Here is an 18061-nt window from a genome sequence, read left to right as displayed (position 1 = left end):
CAAAAGCATGATGTAATAGGGAACATCCTCCTCAGACATTGTTAGGTTGTTGCTAGATCGTAGGTTTTGTGATCCATGTGCTGTATTAATGTTCTTGTCTCAGAAATTAATCATTTAGCATGGTGTGCAAATTTAACGTAATTTCACATTTTCTTCTGGCATAAAGCTGTTCTAAGTGCTTCAGGTTTTACTGCCTAACAACATAGAGCTGGTACATGAAACATGAGAGTATCTGCTTCCTTGCTAACTTTTGCATACAGCGAGTATCTGATTCATGCAAGCAAACTGTCAATATTTTGTTGGATGCTGCAACTTTGTGATGTACTGTCCTTTCAGTAAAAATGTCCTGAAAAATACAAACACAAACTTGTCTGGTAGCAAGTGTAGATTAAATTTTCCATTGAATGTGAAGTGAGTTTTTAGTTCCCAAGCACAAACATTTGAGTGCTAAGGAAAAAAGTACTGCAAAACATTGCACGCTATTTTTATTGTGTTAGATTTTAGTTTCCTTTACTTTTGTGGTGTAGTATGGGACAAACCCTCATATTTTCTCAGGTTGTTCCCTCTTTGAGTTGACTGCTTCAGAAAGTACCCCAAATTGTTCACCTCACTTTAATCTTTCTCACCCTGTTTTAAGTATACACAGTTGGTCTGGAAAAACAGAGTCTACCAATTGTACTAAAGCTGCAAGAGTGAAGCAGTACCATAGTTAAAGACTGAAAATGCATTTGTTAGGTGTTTCACTATTGTAGACAATTTAAGGCTGCACTCCATTACAGGGCTTCTCAGAATTGTTCTTTCTGTGTACACACCCCTCCAGCAGATAAATGTGAATCAGATCGGATTATACCAAGGTACTGTAATAAGGAAAACCATCTCTTAATAACCAAGCTGTCACTTCCATGGTATTTCATTTGTTGCCTAAGGCAGTTTAATTTCAGTTTGCATCTTGTCTGTTGAACAGCTACTGAAAAAATTCACTGTTTTGTTCAAAAGGTAGCTCCCTGAATTAGAGAAACAAAAGACAATATGCCTTATGTGGTGAAGTCCACCTATTCCAGACCTTCTTGCACTCCAAATATGTTTATACATTACTTATCCTAGAAATACTGGCACTGATACCATCCCATGTATTCTGATTTTATCACCATCACTGTTGGTAGCCATTCTTCATGTAATGTGATACCTAAACCAATCTGTTATTTTGTAAAGAAAACAGGGTAATGATGACACATGCCAGCTGTAACATCTAATCACTGTTTTCATCACCCGTAATGATAATTCAGCATGTCATTAACTTAATAGGCTGTAGTTAATATTCCTACTCTGACACCCTAAATAAAGCACCTCTCTATGGGGATAATACCTTGCTGGCATTGTTTAATCCCTTATGCCAGAGAAACAAGAATAAAGAAATGCTTCAGGGTGAAGTTTCACATTAAGTTATTACATATTTTTTGTTGCTTAATCTGATTATATCAAAACCTAAATACTACAGGCTACTTTAAAGGTACTGTAAACCCCAGATGTCCTTTTAGACGTATGCCTTGAGAATGACTTATATCCATGGAAACATCCTAAATGTAAATATGGCTGGATAAATACTCCCTTCACTTCCATCACAAATGAAAAGGTAAAACAGAAACCTTTGGCATAGAATTTTTTTTGGTATTTTTAGGAAAAGTACCATTTTCCGTTTCATGTTTTATTCATAGAATAAGAATATGTTTTATTCATAGAATAAGAATATTTAAGGCTATTTAAAATGTGGTCAGTACTTGGAAGAAAGATAGTGTCATGCACCAGTCCCTCTGTGATTGCAGAGCTAATGGCTTATGGTGATTATTGGAACAGCATCTGAGAACAGTGGAGCAGAAGAATTTGAATCTGTTTTTCTTATCAAAATATATTCCGTATTGAAATTTCCCTTTAAGATCAAGGGCAAATTAGAGGAGTCAGCCATGAGTCTTCTAGAAGTCTTGCAGACAATTAGTATCTTCATTGCCCTCTAGGAGATAGTGATTCCAGTGTTTCAGAAAAGGAAAAAAACAACCTGTGTAGAAGACAGAATTATAGACCCCAGTATATTGCAAAGACCTTTTACATTACTGAGAATTAGCAGATTTTTATAAATTATATATAGAGACATAAAGAGGATAACAAGTCCTGGATTCTTCAAAGGACTCATTTTAAAGTTGCACAGTAAATTTATTACATACGGTATGGAAGACAGAAGGAATTACATCTAGATATGGGAAATACTCTAGATAAGAAGGTCCCCTTAGAGCAGTAGTCATCTACTAATATACTGCAATTACTGGTCCAGGTCTGTTGTGGTTGCTAAGCAGCAAGTGAATCCCAGTGCTGTCCTTCAAATGGAGTCAATAGTGCTGATCAGCTGTAGAATATGTATAACAGAAGATGTCTTTTGTTGATACTTAGTGGGGATCTCCCATGCCTAGAAATACTGATGAAGAGTTCTTATTCTCATATCTCAGGTAGAAGGACTTCTCACTTTGTATCACATTGGATAACAGTTTCAATACAGAATTAGTTACCTGCTCTTCACTTCCTGAACTGAGTTTCCTCTGTCAGCCTTTAATTCAATATATTCAAAATATGAATAATAAAGGCCAATCATACTTTTAGATGACCTCTCAGTGAAAAGTTAGACATTTGGTCTGACAGAAAAACAAAAGAGTTTTAGAGTTGTATTTTTATCTATCTAATGGTGTTTATTTCATCTTGAAGAGCTAAAACCAGAGAGTTCTGTTATCCTCCAAAGCACTGTCTGTTCACTGGGAAGTGACAGCATATGTGTCTTGCTGCAACTTCTAAGCTTGCTGAGAAGATCACTAGCTGTGTGAAGTCCTCAGTACTATGGCTCAGAGACCATTGAGTGCAACTGCCTTTTCAGAAAACTTCTTCCTATTCTGCTCTGATGCACATCTTGCATTCACGTTTCTAATTCTCTTCTTGCAAACCAACTTCCTGATGACACCATATTGAATTCAGGTCCAAAACCACAGCATTGTAGAGCTTTCTTGTTTACCCTGCTGTAACCAGATAGCGTAACTGCAACAAATTAGCAAATTAAGTAGTCCTCAGCATGAAATGAAGATCAGGACTATTTAAATCAGGCTGTTTAACCTGAGTTAGGCCAAATTAAAACACACACAATTCTGTATGCAGTGTGTGCACTATGTTTCACTTCCCCTTAATACGTGCACTGATCTGTGTATAATGCCAATTAGGTATCAAATACATTCCACAAACTAAAATAAGGTCATCTTTAGTCCAAGGATGAGAAGAAAAATGCATATATATGAGTTTGAATGCCAAGTTTCGAACATAAGGTCAAGCCATCTCCTAAGACAAGAGCATGAATTCTGTATTTCATTGCCTGTTGGATTTCTGAAAGCAACTGGCTCCATCAGCTCCAGGTAGTTAACAGAAATGGTTGGCTATTTGGGATTTCCAGAGCCAAGGGATGTCTATTTATGCCTGTTAAATTTATGTTAAAAATATTTATTCATAGCTATAGTTCTGCAAATCTCTTAACACTGTTGACTATTTATGTTGATAACCAGTGGTGCTGGTGCTATTTGCTCTTTATCCTTGTCTGCAACCATTTTTTGTTCACTGCTTCTGTAGTGGCCATTGGTTTAATCCCAAAAGCCTAGCTAGGAGACCTGCTTTGTGAGTTGGTCCTCGTAGAGTGTGAGGTACCTTTTTTTTTTTTTTAATTACATTGAATCCAGTGTGATCTTGTTGATACTTGTGACCAAACGGGCCACCTCCATGTTTAGTTTGGCAGCTCTTGTTGCCTATCCCACTTGTCACCAACATTTTGGAACTGATTATTTAGTAACAATTGTCTTCTAATATCAAAAGGGTGTGTTTCCTCGTGAAAGCATTTTTCAGGGCTCCTCCGGCTAGACCAGCTTTGTCAGCTGTTTGCATTTGCTTACCTATGAACTTCGTATTAACTCTTTGCTGGGCCCCTGCCAGCCCTTTGAGACTAACCTTTAAAGATTTTTTTTAAAATACTTTTTCGTGTAGGAAGAATACACTTTTGTAGGCTAGTAGAGATTATTAGATAGGGTAGTATGCAGTAACATGTGATTTTATTCCCAATTAGTAGCTTTCTGATTGTTTTCTCAAGGATGTCTGTTCTTTATGATAATCCCTTATATTTGCTATTGTGTCATTTCCTGCTAGTGTCCCTCTTACAGCCTCTTTCACTTTAATTTCTGTGCCTTCCAGCAGGATGATATCATACAGGTAAACTTGTTTAAAAACACGAACACACCCCTAAACATGTGCATCTTTCATGTCTATTTTGCCACTCATTTTCAGTGTTGGTCACACAGAATTTGTTGACATGATTTACACTCTCAGTAAATGTTCTTTCAAGAGATGCAAATGATTCTATTGTTAAAGTAACTGCATCTAAACATTAAGTCTTTCCCTTCTTGAACCTTCCCTTCTGTCACATCCCACAAAATGTATGCTGGTATATCACTCACTGTAAAAGTGCTGTGTGTTTAATGGCTTTGTTCTGAGGAGTGTTTCTCCCTATGCATGGCTGAAAGAAACAAGCTTCAGGGAACTGGAGCTTAGGAATGGAACCACATGTTCTCTGGTGTAATCAAAGCTCGAGTTCCATGGCAGTATACAGAAATAATCTGAGAGAGGGTAAAGAAAGTTCTTTAGTCTACAGACTGTAAAAATAACCCAATTGATCAACTCTACTAGCAAAATGAGTGTCGTCCTGAGTAGAATTAAGTGGAGTATAAAATACGAGACAGAGTATACAGATAGTTTCCTTTTATGATAAATTCCTACATAGTTTTTAAGTCATGAAGTTTGTGTTGCTTCCTTTTTTCCTAAAAGATTCTTCGTTGTATTTGAGATGGCAGCTAACTGATCGTTGGTGGTGATTGTATCACTTAGGGCAAAAATTTGGTATTTAACAATTAATATTACATATTATATTTGGAAGATGTCTCTTGCAAGAGCAGGTGAATTTAAACTAAATGATGGCAAAAAAGTAGATTTATGCTGTAAGACAAACCTGATAGAAATGTCTGTTAGTACTCAGGATAACAGCATCACATCTCACAGGAATGAGTGCTTAACGGCATCGGGTATTTTGTGTAACAAACAAGTTAGTCATGTCTTTTATTCCTGTACCATCAGGAGACTACAGTGGTTATGAGTTATTGATTGTCTGCAAGATGTAATGATAAAAAAATACTGTGCAGAGGAGATTATTTAATAGGTACTTGTGAAAATATCTTGAGAGCCAATTAGTAAGCAACTATTAGTTTGGGGTTTGCAAACAATTGAAATTGATCCTTTTGGTCCTCTGTTGTGTTGCATTAGTACAGCTTTGACTTTTGAAACAGCAAACATAGTGTGTTTAGTAGAATTAAGATTTAACTCAACCTTTTAGATACCAAAGACCAATGCAATTTCTGTGGTAGAGTAAATTCAGTGTAACTGTAACAAGTTAAATTTGAAAAAGGGAAAATTAGAAAACTGTGACATTAAAGATTGAAGGTAATTTACATTATGTTTGCTGCATCTCCTAAGCATAAGCATTTTTCTTTTTATTTCACTGCTTAAGTCTTAATCATGGATTTAAACAAATAGGAATGCAGTAAGACAACAGTACAAAGGCATACATTCTCTATTCCAGTACAAAAAAAGAAATGTGCCTTCAGCAGATTTTCTTAGCTCACTTGTTTTAAAAGGCAAGTGCTACAGCCAGGTCATTACTCATCCAGGACAGTTATAGGACAGCAAAAGCTTGCATGGAGAGGAAAGAATTATTCTGTGGGTTTGGATTGTACTTTGATCTCCTTTTAGTCGTGGGGATCATATAAACCCCAGTGGCTGGGTACTGTGTGATCTGCAGAACTGTCCATATTTGATCTTGAAGTATTTTAAGCCTTTGCTAGAAGACTTGTTAAGTTAATGTGTTTCTGATATCAGAGGTATCAGAATGGCTTCTTGATATCACTGCTATGCTAGGAGCTGATTAGGTTCCTGTCACAAAAGTTGACAGTAGTTCTCAGTGTTACTGCTTTTTATTGTAAGTGTATTTTTTTTCCTTTTGGTTTTGAGATATTTATATGGAATAAATGTTTTTCTAACTTTCATACCAGTATTAAAAACCTTTATGCAACATTTAAGCATGCAGTGTCTGTATCACCAAATCACAAATAGCTATTAACAGTATTTTATTTTTGCAAGAATAATATAGAATAATTATAAATGACACCTTTTTATGAAGGGAAAAATAGGCTGTCTTACTCAGAATTTAATGAATATGTGATATCTTGTTTCTACTTCAGTTTCTTTGGGGTATTTGGAGTGGATGGGGTTGTGTTTTTTCTCTATAAGCACAGGGCACAACATGCAAATAACTGTTTCAGTAGTTGCATCTGTTGTTCATCAGTTATTAAAATACAGCTCATTATGTAGTGCTCTAATAATACTGCCTTACAAGGTAGAACTATTTTTTGAAAAGCTGTTTAATTTTAAGTGTCTGTATTCTGCATCCTAGGAGTGATTGACCTTGAGGAACAAGCCTCTCTATGTCTTTAGTCAACCTTTTGGCAGTGTGACACACTTCTTGCTGATCTTAAGTACTGTTACACTTCTACAAGTGTCTCTTTCATTTCAGTATGGATGTTATTGAAATTGGATATTGGTCAGGGTTGCTAATACTAACCCTTTATTAAAATGTCTGTTTTGATATTTTTATCATTTATTATATGATGACATTTTTACCATCTGAAGGAACTTAACCTGTTTGTTTTCAGTTTCTGCCACAGAGGCCCCGTTCTACAAATCCTGACTGCATGACTCCCCATGGAACTATCCTGCATCAAACCCTGGATTTTGATGAGTTCATACCACCAATACCACCTCCACCCTACTACCCACCAGAATATACCTGCTCACCAGTCATAGAGGCACAGAGGTGATTTTTCTTCCCTGTAGTTAGTCATTGCAGAATTCTGAGCTACTGACTATGAAGCTCTTTCAAAGAATATGAAGTCAATTAATGTCCTTCACTTACGTTAGGTACTTCTTTTCTAGTAAGATTCCATACATTTTTTGCAAACTTGTTAGGATGCACCTGGAAATATTTGTGTTAAAGCAGTGCTGTAATAGAGAAGTAATTGAACTTGGCTATGACAAGCACAACAGTACCTGAACTTAAAGGTGATCCTTTCACACTCATTAACGTTACACACTTGAATATGACATTCTATTTTCTAAGGAAATCATTCCAGTTAATGTCTATTAATGTGGAGTAGTGAAGGACATTCATGATAGCAAATAGGGCATGTAGAATTGGGCAGGATTTCATCCATAATGAAATAAAATTTTTAAAGCTACGCTGTGATTGAGGGCTTCATTTTGGTTATCTATTACATTTCTTCAATGTAATTCTTCAAAGTAGGTGCTCTACATCACTGGTGTAGGTAAGTTTACTGAATACATACAATGCCATTTCCTAATAGTTAAGTTTTCTTCTTTGTGTTTTTAAACAGAGGTCTCCATTTGGAATTTCCTCATTCCCCATTCAGTGGTTTATATGAAGTAACCATTAACAGCCCGGGAATGCTCTATCCAACTGAGCTGCCCCCACCTTATGAGGCAGTGATTGGAGAGACACCTGCCAGCCAGGTAAGGAAAGTCAAAGGACATCCTTAGCATAGCCCTCACATTTTCATGATGTGAAATAATTTTAGATACAATTCAGGATCTAGAATAACTTAGGAGTGAACTGTATTTAGGTGGAAGAGATAGTATTCAGACTTTTCTTTAAAAGGGCTCAACTAAGGAATTTTACTGTATATTCTGATGTTCTTGTGCATGTTTGAGCAAATGCTTATCTGAGTAGTAATGTTTCACCTGACATCACCCGTTAAAAAAGTTGTATGATACTGGACTGTCAGTAGCAAAAACCTAGAAGAATGGATTTGAATCACCAAAGCATGGTGGGATTTGTTACTTGAAAAAGATGATGTTTTAAAATGAGATTGCAATTTTTACTTTCTATAGATAACAAGAACTCTTAATTAGGAAGCAAGTTTATTTTCTTTAGAAAGCCTACAGCTGTTTTGTTTTGTTGTTTTTTTTTTTTTTTTTTTTTTATTCCAACTACTGATGATCGTAAATTTGCCTGACTTTTAATATACTACTTTTAGGTGGAGCTTAGTATAAAGTCTGCATTAATCTACACTGGCACATGCACTGACGTTCTTCACTAATAGGTTTTCACAGAGGTGACTGATGGTAATTTCTAGATTCTGTCACCGACTGTAATAAGCTTTTATTAGTTAATTGTGGCCCTACAGACAGAAGCAGATATGATGGTTTCTGCTAAACATGGTAGCAGTCTCATTTCCTTTGACTTTTGTTTTTATATTTTCCTCATTTTTGGTTAACATTGTTACCAGCTGCCTGTGACCTCCAGGTAAATTTATCTTGTAGATTATGAAAAATGAAAAATCGCTTTAAGCATGTTCCTGAATTTGTTCCTGATCCAAAGACGTGTAAAAGACTTTAAACAGCTTTCCATCTAGATAGCAGCTAATACGTCAAATGTGTTCTGAAGATCATCACACTATACCTTGTTTTCATAAACTGCAGGTAATTGTTCCATGAAACAATTTTCATTTTAGGTTACTGCTAGTGATCAGCAAGTATCTGAGTCAAACTTGGGAGAGAGGAACGTCACCCTGGACTTCAGCACACAAGGTGATCATAGCATTCTGTTCGTCTACATGAGAAAGATGTAGCTGGATTTTTCAGTGGACTATCCTTCTTTTCTGCCCTTCCCAATGGAGAAGAAGGGTTTGCTTTGAGATTGTTCATTGCAAGAAGAAATTTTCAGTCAGTGGCTAGAACCACAGAGTAGAGTTTTGCTGCACAAAGCATGCTTTGTGAAGCCCTTTGAGGCAAACATGGCAAGTGTCATTTTTCTTTGAAGAGTCATGAACATAAATTGGCAGTTTGTTTCACTGTCAGCAGTGTGGGTGCCTTCCTGATAGTACACATCCTTTCTCCAGAATAGATTCCTGCATGGCATCTGGAAGCCTGAAAAGGAAGCCTGCTGCCCAAAGCATATATGTTGTGAGTGGAAGTGGCTTAGTAGGAGCACAGAGCCTGTTTAAAGTTTAATATTTACTAGAATAGGCCTCCTTACTGTGTCTGTTGATATGTAGGGCTTTTAAAACATTATAGTCTCAGTGGATCATGAAATGTTGAGCAGTTTGTATGAAATAGTTATTTTAGTAAAATTTCCATTGAAGACTTTCTCCACATCATATTCATATTCTGTTAATAACTAGACTGGCATGTGTTTTTGGTACACTTCTGGGCAGAGAGGTGGTGGCAGAGTGCTCCATGAAGCAGTCCCCTCTCACCTGACATCTAGAATGGGACTGACAGCCTAACAAATTAGTGAGGAGCATCTGTTGCTACAAAAACAGAGTATCTGTCCTGTGAGGTAGGATTTCCGTTCCCAGAGTCAGCTTAAACTACTGGAAAATATTAGGTGTTTTGTGTTTTTTTTTCTTTAATCCTGGTGTTTGACAACTGCAATGGAGTGTGACAGCTGAAACTGACTTGTTTTTAATTGCTGCTGTTAACAAGGGGCTGTGTCTACAGTTCATACAAGCACATTCAGATTTCTCATCTAGATAGAAAGTATAAAGTGTAAGGCTAGAGTCTTGACTATTGGGAAGCAGTTGATCAACTCTAAGGCAATGCTTTGATACTACATAATGTGCTGTGCACGTGAAAGGGAACTTTTGTCGTGACTTTGGAATTAACGCAGGGACAAATACTTATTTTCATGCAGGGGGCCATTTTCATCCACCACATATATTTGTAGACATGACAGAGGAAATTATGCCAATCTCACATTTTTAATATAAGGGACCTCAAAGATGATGTGCCCTTAGAATCATAAATCAGTCAGGGTTGGAAGAGACCACAGGATCATCTAGTTCCAACCCCCAGGCCACAGCAGGGACACCTCATACTAGATCAGGCTGGCCAGAGCCTCATCCAGCCTGGCCTTAAACACCTCCAGGGATGGGGCCTCAACCACCTCCCTGGACAACCCATTCCAGACTCTCAACACTCTCATGGTGAAGAACTTCTTCCTCACGTCCAGCCTGAATCTCCCCACTTCCAGCTTTATGCCATTCCCCCTAGTCCTATCACTACCTGATAGCCTAAAAAGTCCCTCCCCAGCTTTCTTGTAGGCCCCCTTCAGATACTGGAAAGACACAATAAGGTCACCTCGAAGCCTTCTCTTCTCCAGACTGAACATCCCCAACTCTTTCAGTCTGTCCTCATAGGAGAGGTGCTCCAGCCCTCTGGTCATCCTGGTGGCCCTTCTCTGGACATGTTCCAGCATGTCCATATCCCTCTTGTAATAGGGGCTCCAGAACTGGACACAGTACTCCAGGTGGGGTCTCACCAGAGCTGAGTAGAGGGGGAGAATCACCTCCCTTGACCTGCTGGCCACACTTCTCTTGATGCAGCCCAGGATCTGGTTGGCTGTCTGGGCTGCAAGTGCACATTGACAGCTCATCTTGAGCTTCTCGTCCACCAGCACCCCCAAGTCCCTCTCCTCAGGGCTGCTTTCCAGCCAGTCACTGCCCAGCCTGTATTTGTGCTTGGGATTGCCTCGACCCAGATGCAGGACCCTGCACTTGATCTTGTTGAACCTCATGAGGTTGGCTTGTGCCCACCTCTCCAGCCTGTCAAGGTCCCTCTGGATGGCATCCCTTCCCTCCAGCATGTCTGCTGCACCACACAGCTTGGTGTCATCAGCAAACTTGCTGAGGGTGCACTCAATGCCACTGTCCATGTCACCGACAACGATGTTGAACAAGACTGGTCCCAGGACTGAGCCCTGAGGGACTCCGCTTGTCACTGGCCTCCACTGGGACATGGAGCCATTGACAGCCACTCTTTGGGTGTGGCCATCAAGCCAGTTCCTTATCCATCTTGTGGTCCACCCATCAAACCCATGTGTCACCAGTTTGGAGACCAGGATGTGGTGTGGGACAGTGTCGAAGGCTTTGCTCAGGTGCAGGTCAATGACATCAGTTGCTCGCCCCCCATCTATTAATGTTGTGACCTTGTCATAGAAGGCCCCCAGGTTTGTCAGGCTTGTTCAGGTTGTTGTCAGGTTTGTTCAGCTTCTATCTGCTTCGCATATTTTCCATGCCAGAGATGTTATATGATGGTGAATTCTCATTTGTAAACAACTTAGATGTATGCCTCAGGGAAATGAGTATTGATCAGGAAGTATTAGGTGCTGCAAAGCTAGTATTGACAGTCACAATAGGTTAAAAAGTGATCAGAGCCATGTTTTTTTCAGCATTTGTATAAAATTTTACTTATCTACCAGAGGCAGTCTCTCTCTATTTACCAGAGTAGTGGAAGACCTGTTCCTATCCAAATGTAGATAATACTTTGGTGGCAGGGCTCAAGTGTGCTTATTAGTTGAAGAAAATACTTGAGGACAGCACAGATTTTCTTTGCTGAAGGATACTTACAAACAAGTAAATGATTTCAATCTTTTTTTTGCTTTGGCATTGTCATCTGAAAGCTGTTGAGTAACTATTGATGCACTTGCCAATTACAAAATTTAAATTTCTTATATTGAAAACGGGGCTGGGGGGACGGGAGAGGGGCAAGAAGTCTTTATTTTTCTCTGAATCTCTCGGTTTGCAGTTTCTGTTGCGAGCACTTCTTTGATGGTCTGTGAGGCTGCTGGTATCCCAGAGCATAGCTGTTCCTCTGAAGATCTTTGTTCACTGGAAGTTCAAGGATCAATTCATTCTGCAGATCTTTCTCCCTACTGTACAACCCCCAAAGGGGCTACGGACCAGCACCGCAGCACTCCTGATTACAGCACCCACTGCAAGTTCCACAGAATTCACTCAGAGAGCTTTCCTGATGAGGATGACCGTTCCCGCAGCCAAGCCTCTACAGACAGGTTTCAAGGACAGGAAAAGAACTGTGCCCGTGGCAGGTCCTTAAACTGTTCTTCAGAGAATTTCAGCCTCTCAGAACTGCAGAGTTCTGCTCAAGAGAGCAATGCCACACCACCTTTGAAACAGAAGAAAATCTGCTGTGCAGACTTTAGCCAGCATCCTGTCCCTTCGCAGACCTCTCCCTGTTTTGATCCTGCAAATACTTCATCATACACTAGCAGCCAGGAGAGTGCTGTCCAGCAGCATCCCATTATAAAACACCAGATTTCAAGTATAGTCCGATCAGCTAGTGACCCTGTGTCATGCTCCTCTTACACAGCAGGTAGGTGTAGTGCTGCAAGGCTGACAGAGCATGGGAAATGAAAGGTATGTGGTTTATGTGGCAACTGGTGCTGCTGGAAATTGAATGACACATTCCAGTGAGGATTGACTTGTGTGTGAAAGCTTTAGTTACAGGTACACTTTCTAGATTTGAAAATTTTTAAGAAGAATAGAAATGGGAAAAGTGACAGAGTGAAATTAATTTTGGCATTTCTAATCATACCAGCCTTTCTGCAGTGCTCAGAAAACCATCTCTCGAGGAGATGCTTCCTCCTATTACTATTATACTGAGAAGCTAAACTAAGAAGTTGAAAGGTAGCTGGGGTCTGCTTAGGAAACTATTAACTGAGCTGCCAAACTTGTAATACAGCAGGTTGTGTCTCCTGAAGGTGACACTGACATTGACAGTACTGGTGCACACCAGAGGCAGTGTGACCATGTAGTGGCAAGTTGGAGTGTACTGTGACAAGTTTTAAAGGACAAGGCATTGAAAGATGAGGCACATGACAAGATGATGAAAGGAAAGCTTTTGCCTGTCATGGATAAGCAACTTCTGCTATGAATTTCCTCATAGACAAGTAGTGAAGAAGAGATGAGACGTTTGCTGAGCAGTGTATCTTTATAAAAATCTGTTTGTGGAAAAGAAATGCTTGACATAGTAGAACATGGCTTGATTAAATAATAGCAGGAAGGTAGAACTGCCTAAACCAATTGAAAAGTGTAGGTTTTACAGAAGCTCTATAGAGAGATTCAAAGGGGTAACTTGGAGAAGTGCTTTGAAAGTAAAGATGAAAAGCCTTGTAGGATGTCATAGTTTGTGCTGTTACAGATTTGTTCACTGGGCTTCTTAAGGGATCTAGAAGCAGAATCATGTGACTACCTCAAAATAAAAGCAGACAAAATGCTGAAATAACTGGTTTAATTTAGGACAATGATGTATTGCTTCTGTTACACTTTTTGCATCATTATGCTCTATGAATTTCAGAGGCCTCATACTTAGCTCAATAATGGAGTGTCTTCTACCTTTAGAAATCTAGCCTCGGTAGCCTGTTCAGGGAATCTTTCATCTACAAGTCTGCATTTGTTTTATGAAATGTACTCTGCTTAGGATATATGTGCTATGAAGAAAGTAAGTAGGAATTTCTGAATCCTTTCTACTGTGACAAAGACAAGAACAGCCCTTTCTCCTCTGGATCACGCTCTGCAAATTTACAGTATTGTGCTCCATATGCTCTTGGCGTGGTGTTTCAGAGGGAGGCTACTACAGGCAGCCATGTCTGTGTCTTCTAGCTGGCTGCTGGGACACCTGGTAAAACAGATGCTCTGCCTTCTTTTTTAACAAGCCCTAAATACATCTATCATCTTTTCTGGAGAAGTAGCATTATGGGAAATATTTTGGCTAATTTCCAAGTTCTTAGCCCTGCATGCGTTGAGGGACATGGATGGAAAGTTACTGAGATGTAACCAGGCTTAGCAAGGATTGTAATAAAGGGGATGGAGATACTGGTAAACACAAAACGGTGGGGGGAGCAAGAGAAGATGTAACTCAGAGGTAGTGTGTAGGCTTTTCATGCCTACAAAACAGTCTTTAAAATGAAATCTTTAAGGGAAGCAGTGGGGTCTGTGTCTGCATATTTCTTTCATTTATATGTTTGGTAAACTACAGTTTTCAAAATGCTGTGTGCTGTAAAGGTTTTCACAACTTTTCATCACTTCCCCTTCCTCTACTTTTTGTCAAACTTCAGAAATTACCCCTAAGTTATAAGCAGCAGAATTGTAGCAATACATATTAGTTTGTTTGTAGCAGCCCTCACGCTTATTTTTCCTAAGCTGTCAGACAGCTGAAATTCTCTATAGTCTGTATAACTTAAAAAAGGCATTTGAAAAGGTTTTTCATGACTGGATATTGGTATTCACTGCTGGATTTTAAAATACAGCCACAGACTTGAATGAGAAGTAAAGGATAAAGGGAACTGACAGAGCTCCATCAGCTAACCAACCTGGGAGAAACCTAGGTTTGTTTCAGTAACATACACTTAATTTTTTAAAATCATCCTGGTGTAGAAGTCAAGTAGACTGGCCATATGAAATGTAACTGTGACTATGTATTGATAATACCAATAACTTGTGTAAGAGACACGCTGTGGATTTTGGAGAACTGAGAGGTGGGCAAGCTTCAGACATGTTCATGAATGAGAAAATAGAGTGGGCAGATTGGTCAGAGGGGTTTGGGTTTGTCTTTTTTCAAGAAAAAATACTGGTCTTCTGATTAACCTCCCTATACAAGTGAAGAGATCTAGAAGTGCAACCTTGAGGTTTACTGCCCAGAGTTCAGCTAAGTAGGTCTTGAATGAGCTTGTTTTGAAATACGTCATTCCTAATAGAGAAACTAGAGATGGAAGCTTAGTTTAATAGGTGCCTTTATAGTCAGTGTGTAGTCCCTGGACAATATAAGTATGTTGGGCTCTATAAGAAATAGTTTGCTCCTAGAAAACATTACTTATAAATTAGTAGTTTGCACATTTTTCTGTCTTCATAAAGTTTATCACAGCACAGGAGGATAAAATCAACTTCTAGCACTGATGTTTGTTAACAATAAACTTAAGTTATAATCAAACATGATAGACTATGTGGCTATATCAGTCAAGTGCCCAAGCGATGACTGTAGTGTCTGTGTTCCAGATAATTCAGGATAATATCTAGTGGTGTACTTTTAACTGTGCCACAAGTTCATTAAGCAGTATAATAACGGATGGGAAGATAGAACCTCTGAAGTGTCTCCTTTTAATAAGCATGCCACGATTCATGTGTTGCAGTACCTCAGCATAACAGAATAGAAGCTGTCTCTCTAAATTTCTTACAGTTTTGCTGTGTTTGTAGCATCTTACATTTGTTTTTCTTTGTTTAATTATTCACCGTGCCAGAGACAATTATACCAGCTTTTCATTATAAACTTTCCCTGAAGATACGGATCTACATAGAAGTTCAGAACAGTCTTGGAAACAGATGTGATCAGCTTTAGTATAAATATGAGGGTTTATTTCATCTGATTGTCACAAGCTTGAAATCAAAAAGACTGCAGTGGCAATTAGTGTATAGTGTGATCTCATCGTCATGGATCCTTGTGCTGACATCCCAGAAACTCTCATTGGAAAGCAACTGTGTCCAGAGCTGTTTGTAGATGCTGTCTAACCATTTGTTATTGATTGGATCAGGAACCATAGTGGTCACCTACTAACTGATTTAATCAGTGGTGGAAAGCATTTGTCCTGCAAAGAATGAGAATCAATTAGAAAAGGAGATACAACGACTGGGTTTGTAGGATTAGAAGGACTCTTCTTTCTTGTTTTTCCCATTTTCTAAGATGAACTCTCAAATACAGCAAAGTCTGAGGTCTGCCCCTAGCAGGTAGCCTTCTGTAGCTTCAGAGCTTAGGCCTGAAATAGTTAGCATTTATTAGCTGTATAACAGAGAGAAAACCATCCAGCAGGAACTAGATCTTTGTATTTAACAGCTTGTAGAACATACCTGTGTATAGTAGCTTTTCTTTATGAATGGGCATTTGTAAGTAGTACTTCTTTTGTGTAGTTTCATTCTGTAAAGGAGAGAAGTGATTCCAATGTATTTTTCCTTGCTTTGGGCAGAGGTTAGCAGGGGTTGATTGTGATCTTTCCGTCTTTCTCTCTTTGGTTCAAGGTGATAATTGTGCTTGGACTCCTGTATGTAGCCAGCGTCCAGATGCAGGACTGTCTCCAGCTACATTAGAAACGGGTGAGGTTCAGTGTTCTAAAGCAGTGTCATACAGGTGTCCTTTCATTTTAAAAATAATCGAAAGGTGCTGACAGAGGAAGAAGCTCTGGTCTGGGGCCAGACACAGATCCTCTCTTGCCCCGAAAGGGACAAAAGAATGAGACTCACACAAACGGATTGGAGAGTGATGGAAAGTTTAAACGGAAAAGCAATTGGTGAAGCTACAGAGAACTACAAACTACAAAGCATAGTGACAAAGAGTATCCCAAAGCGTACAGAGACCGTTACATTAATTCCCAAAGCTTCCCAATCCTTCCCTTCTTCCCACCTGAGGGTAAACCCAAACCCCCCGGGGCTCTTTCTTCCCCCTCCCACTGCTAGGCAAGTCTCAGGCTGGCCAGGTCTGAGACTGCCCCCCGCTCCATTCTCCTCCTGGCATTAGGCCTGGACAGGCCTAAGAGGCCTTGAGGATACTCCCCCGGCATTACCCGATAAGAGAGGACATCTCCCGTGGGAGCAGAGAGGGAAGAAAGAGGAAGAGAATGACTTTGCAGATGGCCTTATAGGGTGCAGGATTTATGGGTAGAAATACGTCGTTTCCTGTGTCCACCCCTGTGGGTGGGCACCCAGGACACCAGAGGTGTATCTCATGTGGCAGTGGCAGGGGGCACCCAGCCTAAACTGCCACAGGCATAGAAATCAGTTCCTGACAGCACACACACCTGATGTACAGTGCTGATGGAACTAGCCTCTGAGCCACAATAAATGCTCTGAATTAAGTCCTCTGGTTTAGATGAACGTTTTGCTTTCCCTGCATTTCTTAGTAATATTTCTTGTATTATTCACTGTGCGTTTTTTTAAGGCCTATAAATAAGCAGAACTTTAGCCTTAAAGGTGTGGGGGAGTCCTAAACCACAAGAAGTTACATAGGTAACATGGAGAAGCTGGTGTTTCTCCTTCTCAGTAATGTCACCTGAAACCTCTGAAAGCAGAGGTAACAAAAATGTCTATAGTTTATGAAGTACCTTAATTACCCACCCACCCATCCTGAGTACAGTCCTTCTTGGTCATGGGAAAGAGTCTGACCCCTGGTATAAATTATCTATTTTGCAGTGTTTCCTTGATTGCATTTTCCTTATTCTTCAGACAAAACAGACAATTTAATGACAAAGGAAAAAAATTAGTGACATTATGTGTTTTGCCTTTTTTCTTTTTTCTTTCTTTCTTTATTTTTATTTATTTTAACTATTACTTTAAAGATATTCTTCCCCCCCTTTTTTAGTTCCTGTTTCTGGTTCTCATATGGCTGCCTCTGCTTGTCAGCATTCTTTGAGCAGTTTCCTACCAACTGGAAAACAGAGGGATACAAGGAAAAATGATCTACACCTAAAGCCAAATGCTTTGCACACAGTCTCAAAAGAGCGACCGCATTCTTTAGTGGACCTTAAAGCCTATAAAGACACAAAAATTTTAGTGGCAAAATTTCTGGAACATTCAAACTGTAATCTCCCTCCAGAAGTACGTCATGTAGTGAACAGCATACGATCAGTAATAAAATCTGATGAGAAACACATGGAAGAAGCCATCTTCAGTGCCAATATTATAGACCAGGTAGGCCATTTATGTTCTAAAGATTTTTTTCAGCCATGACAGACAAATACCTTTTTCATGTGTTTTTATAGTTTTAAGTATTTCACACGAATCCTACAAAAGTTCTTCAAAAATAACAAGGCTTTAGTAAGAAATTATTTATCAGACAGATAGGCATTTTACACTGAAGCACTTATAAATGTATTTAAAATTCTTCAGCTGGACCCAGTAATATCCTAGGAGATCTCCAGGGAACTGATTACACATTGATAATCCCCCTCTCTTGTTTCCATACCTTTCTCCACCTGTGTATGTTCAATAGGTGGCCCCGTGTTTATATACAGAGATGCACAGAG

At 39.2% G+C, this 18061-nt stretch overlaps 1 protein-coding gene across 1 annotated transcript in view; it reads left to right on the top strand.

Moving 5' to 3' along the window:
- The window catches only part of ENTREP2 (endosomal transmembrane epsin interactor 2), a 48399-nt gene that overhangs the window by 28473 nt on the left and 1865 nt on the right, over positions 1–18061 (top strand). The window contains exons 4-10 of the mRNA XM_054388319.1: positions 4267–4284; positions 6834–6994; positions 7572–7707; positions 8709–8784; positions 11782–12366; positions 16062–16136; positions 17398–17726. Coding sequence (XP_054244294.1) covers positions 4267–4284; positions 6834–6994; positions 7572–7707; positions 8709–8784; positions 11782–12366; positions 16062–16136; positions 17398–17726 — 1380 coding nt within the window. The remainder of the gene's footprint in view (positions 1–4266; positions 4285–6833; positions 6995–7571; positions 7708–8708; positions 8785–11781; positions 12367–16061; positions 16137–17397; positions 17727–18061) is intronic.

This window comes from Indicator indicator, chromosome 16 (genome assembly GCF_027791375.1).
Source record: "Indicator indicator isolate 239-I01 chromosome 16, UM_Iind_1.1, whole genome shotgun sequence".
Lineage (NCBI taxonomy): Eukaryota > Metazoa > Chordata > Aves > Piciformes > Indicatoridae > Indicator > Indicator indicator.
The sequence above is the reverse complement of the archived record's forward strand: the minus strand, read 5'-3'. Positions and strand labels throughout refer to the sequence as shown.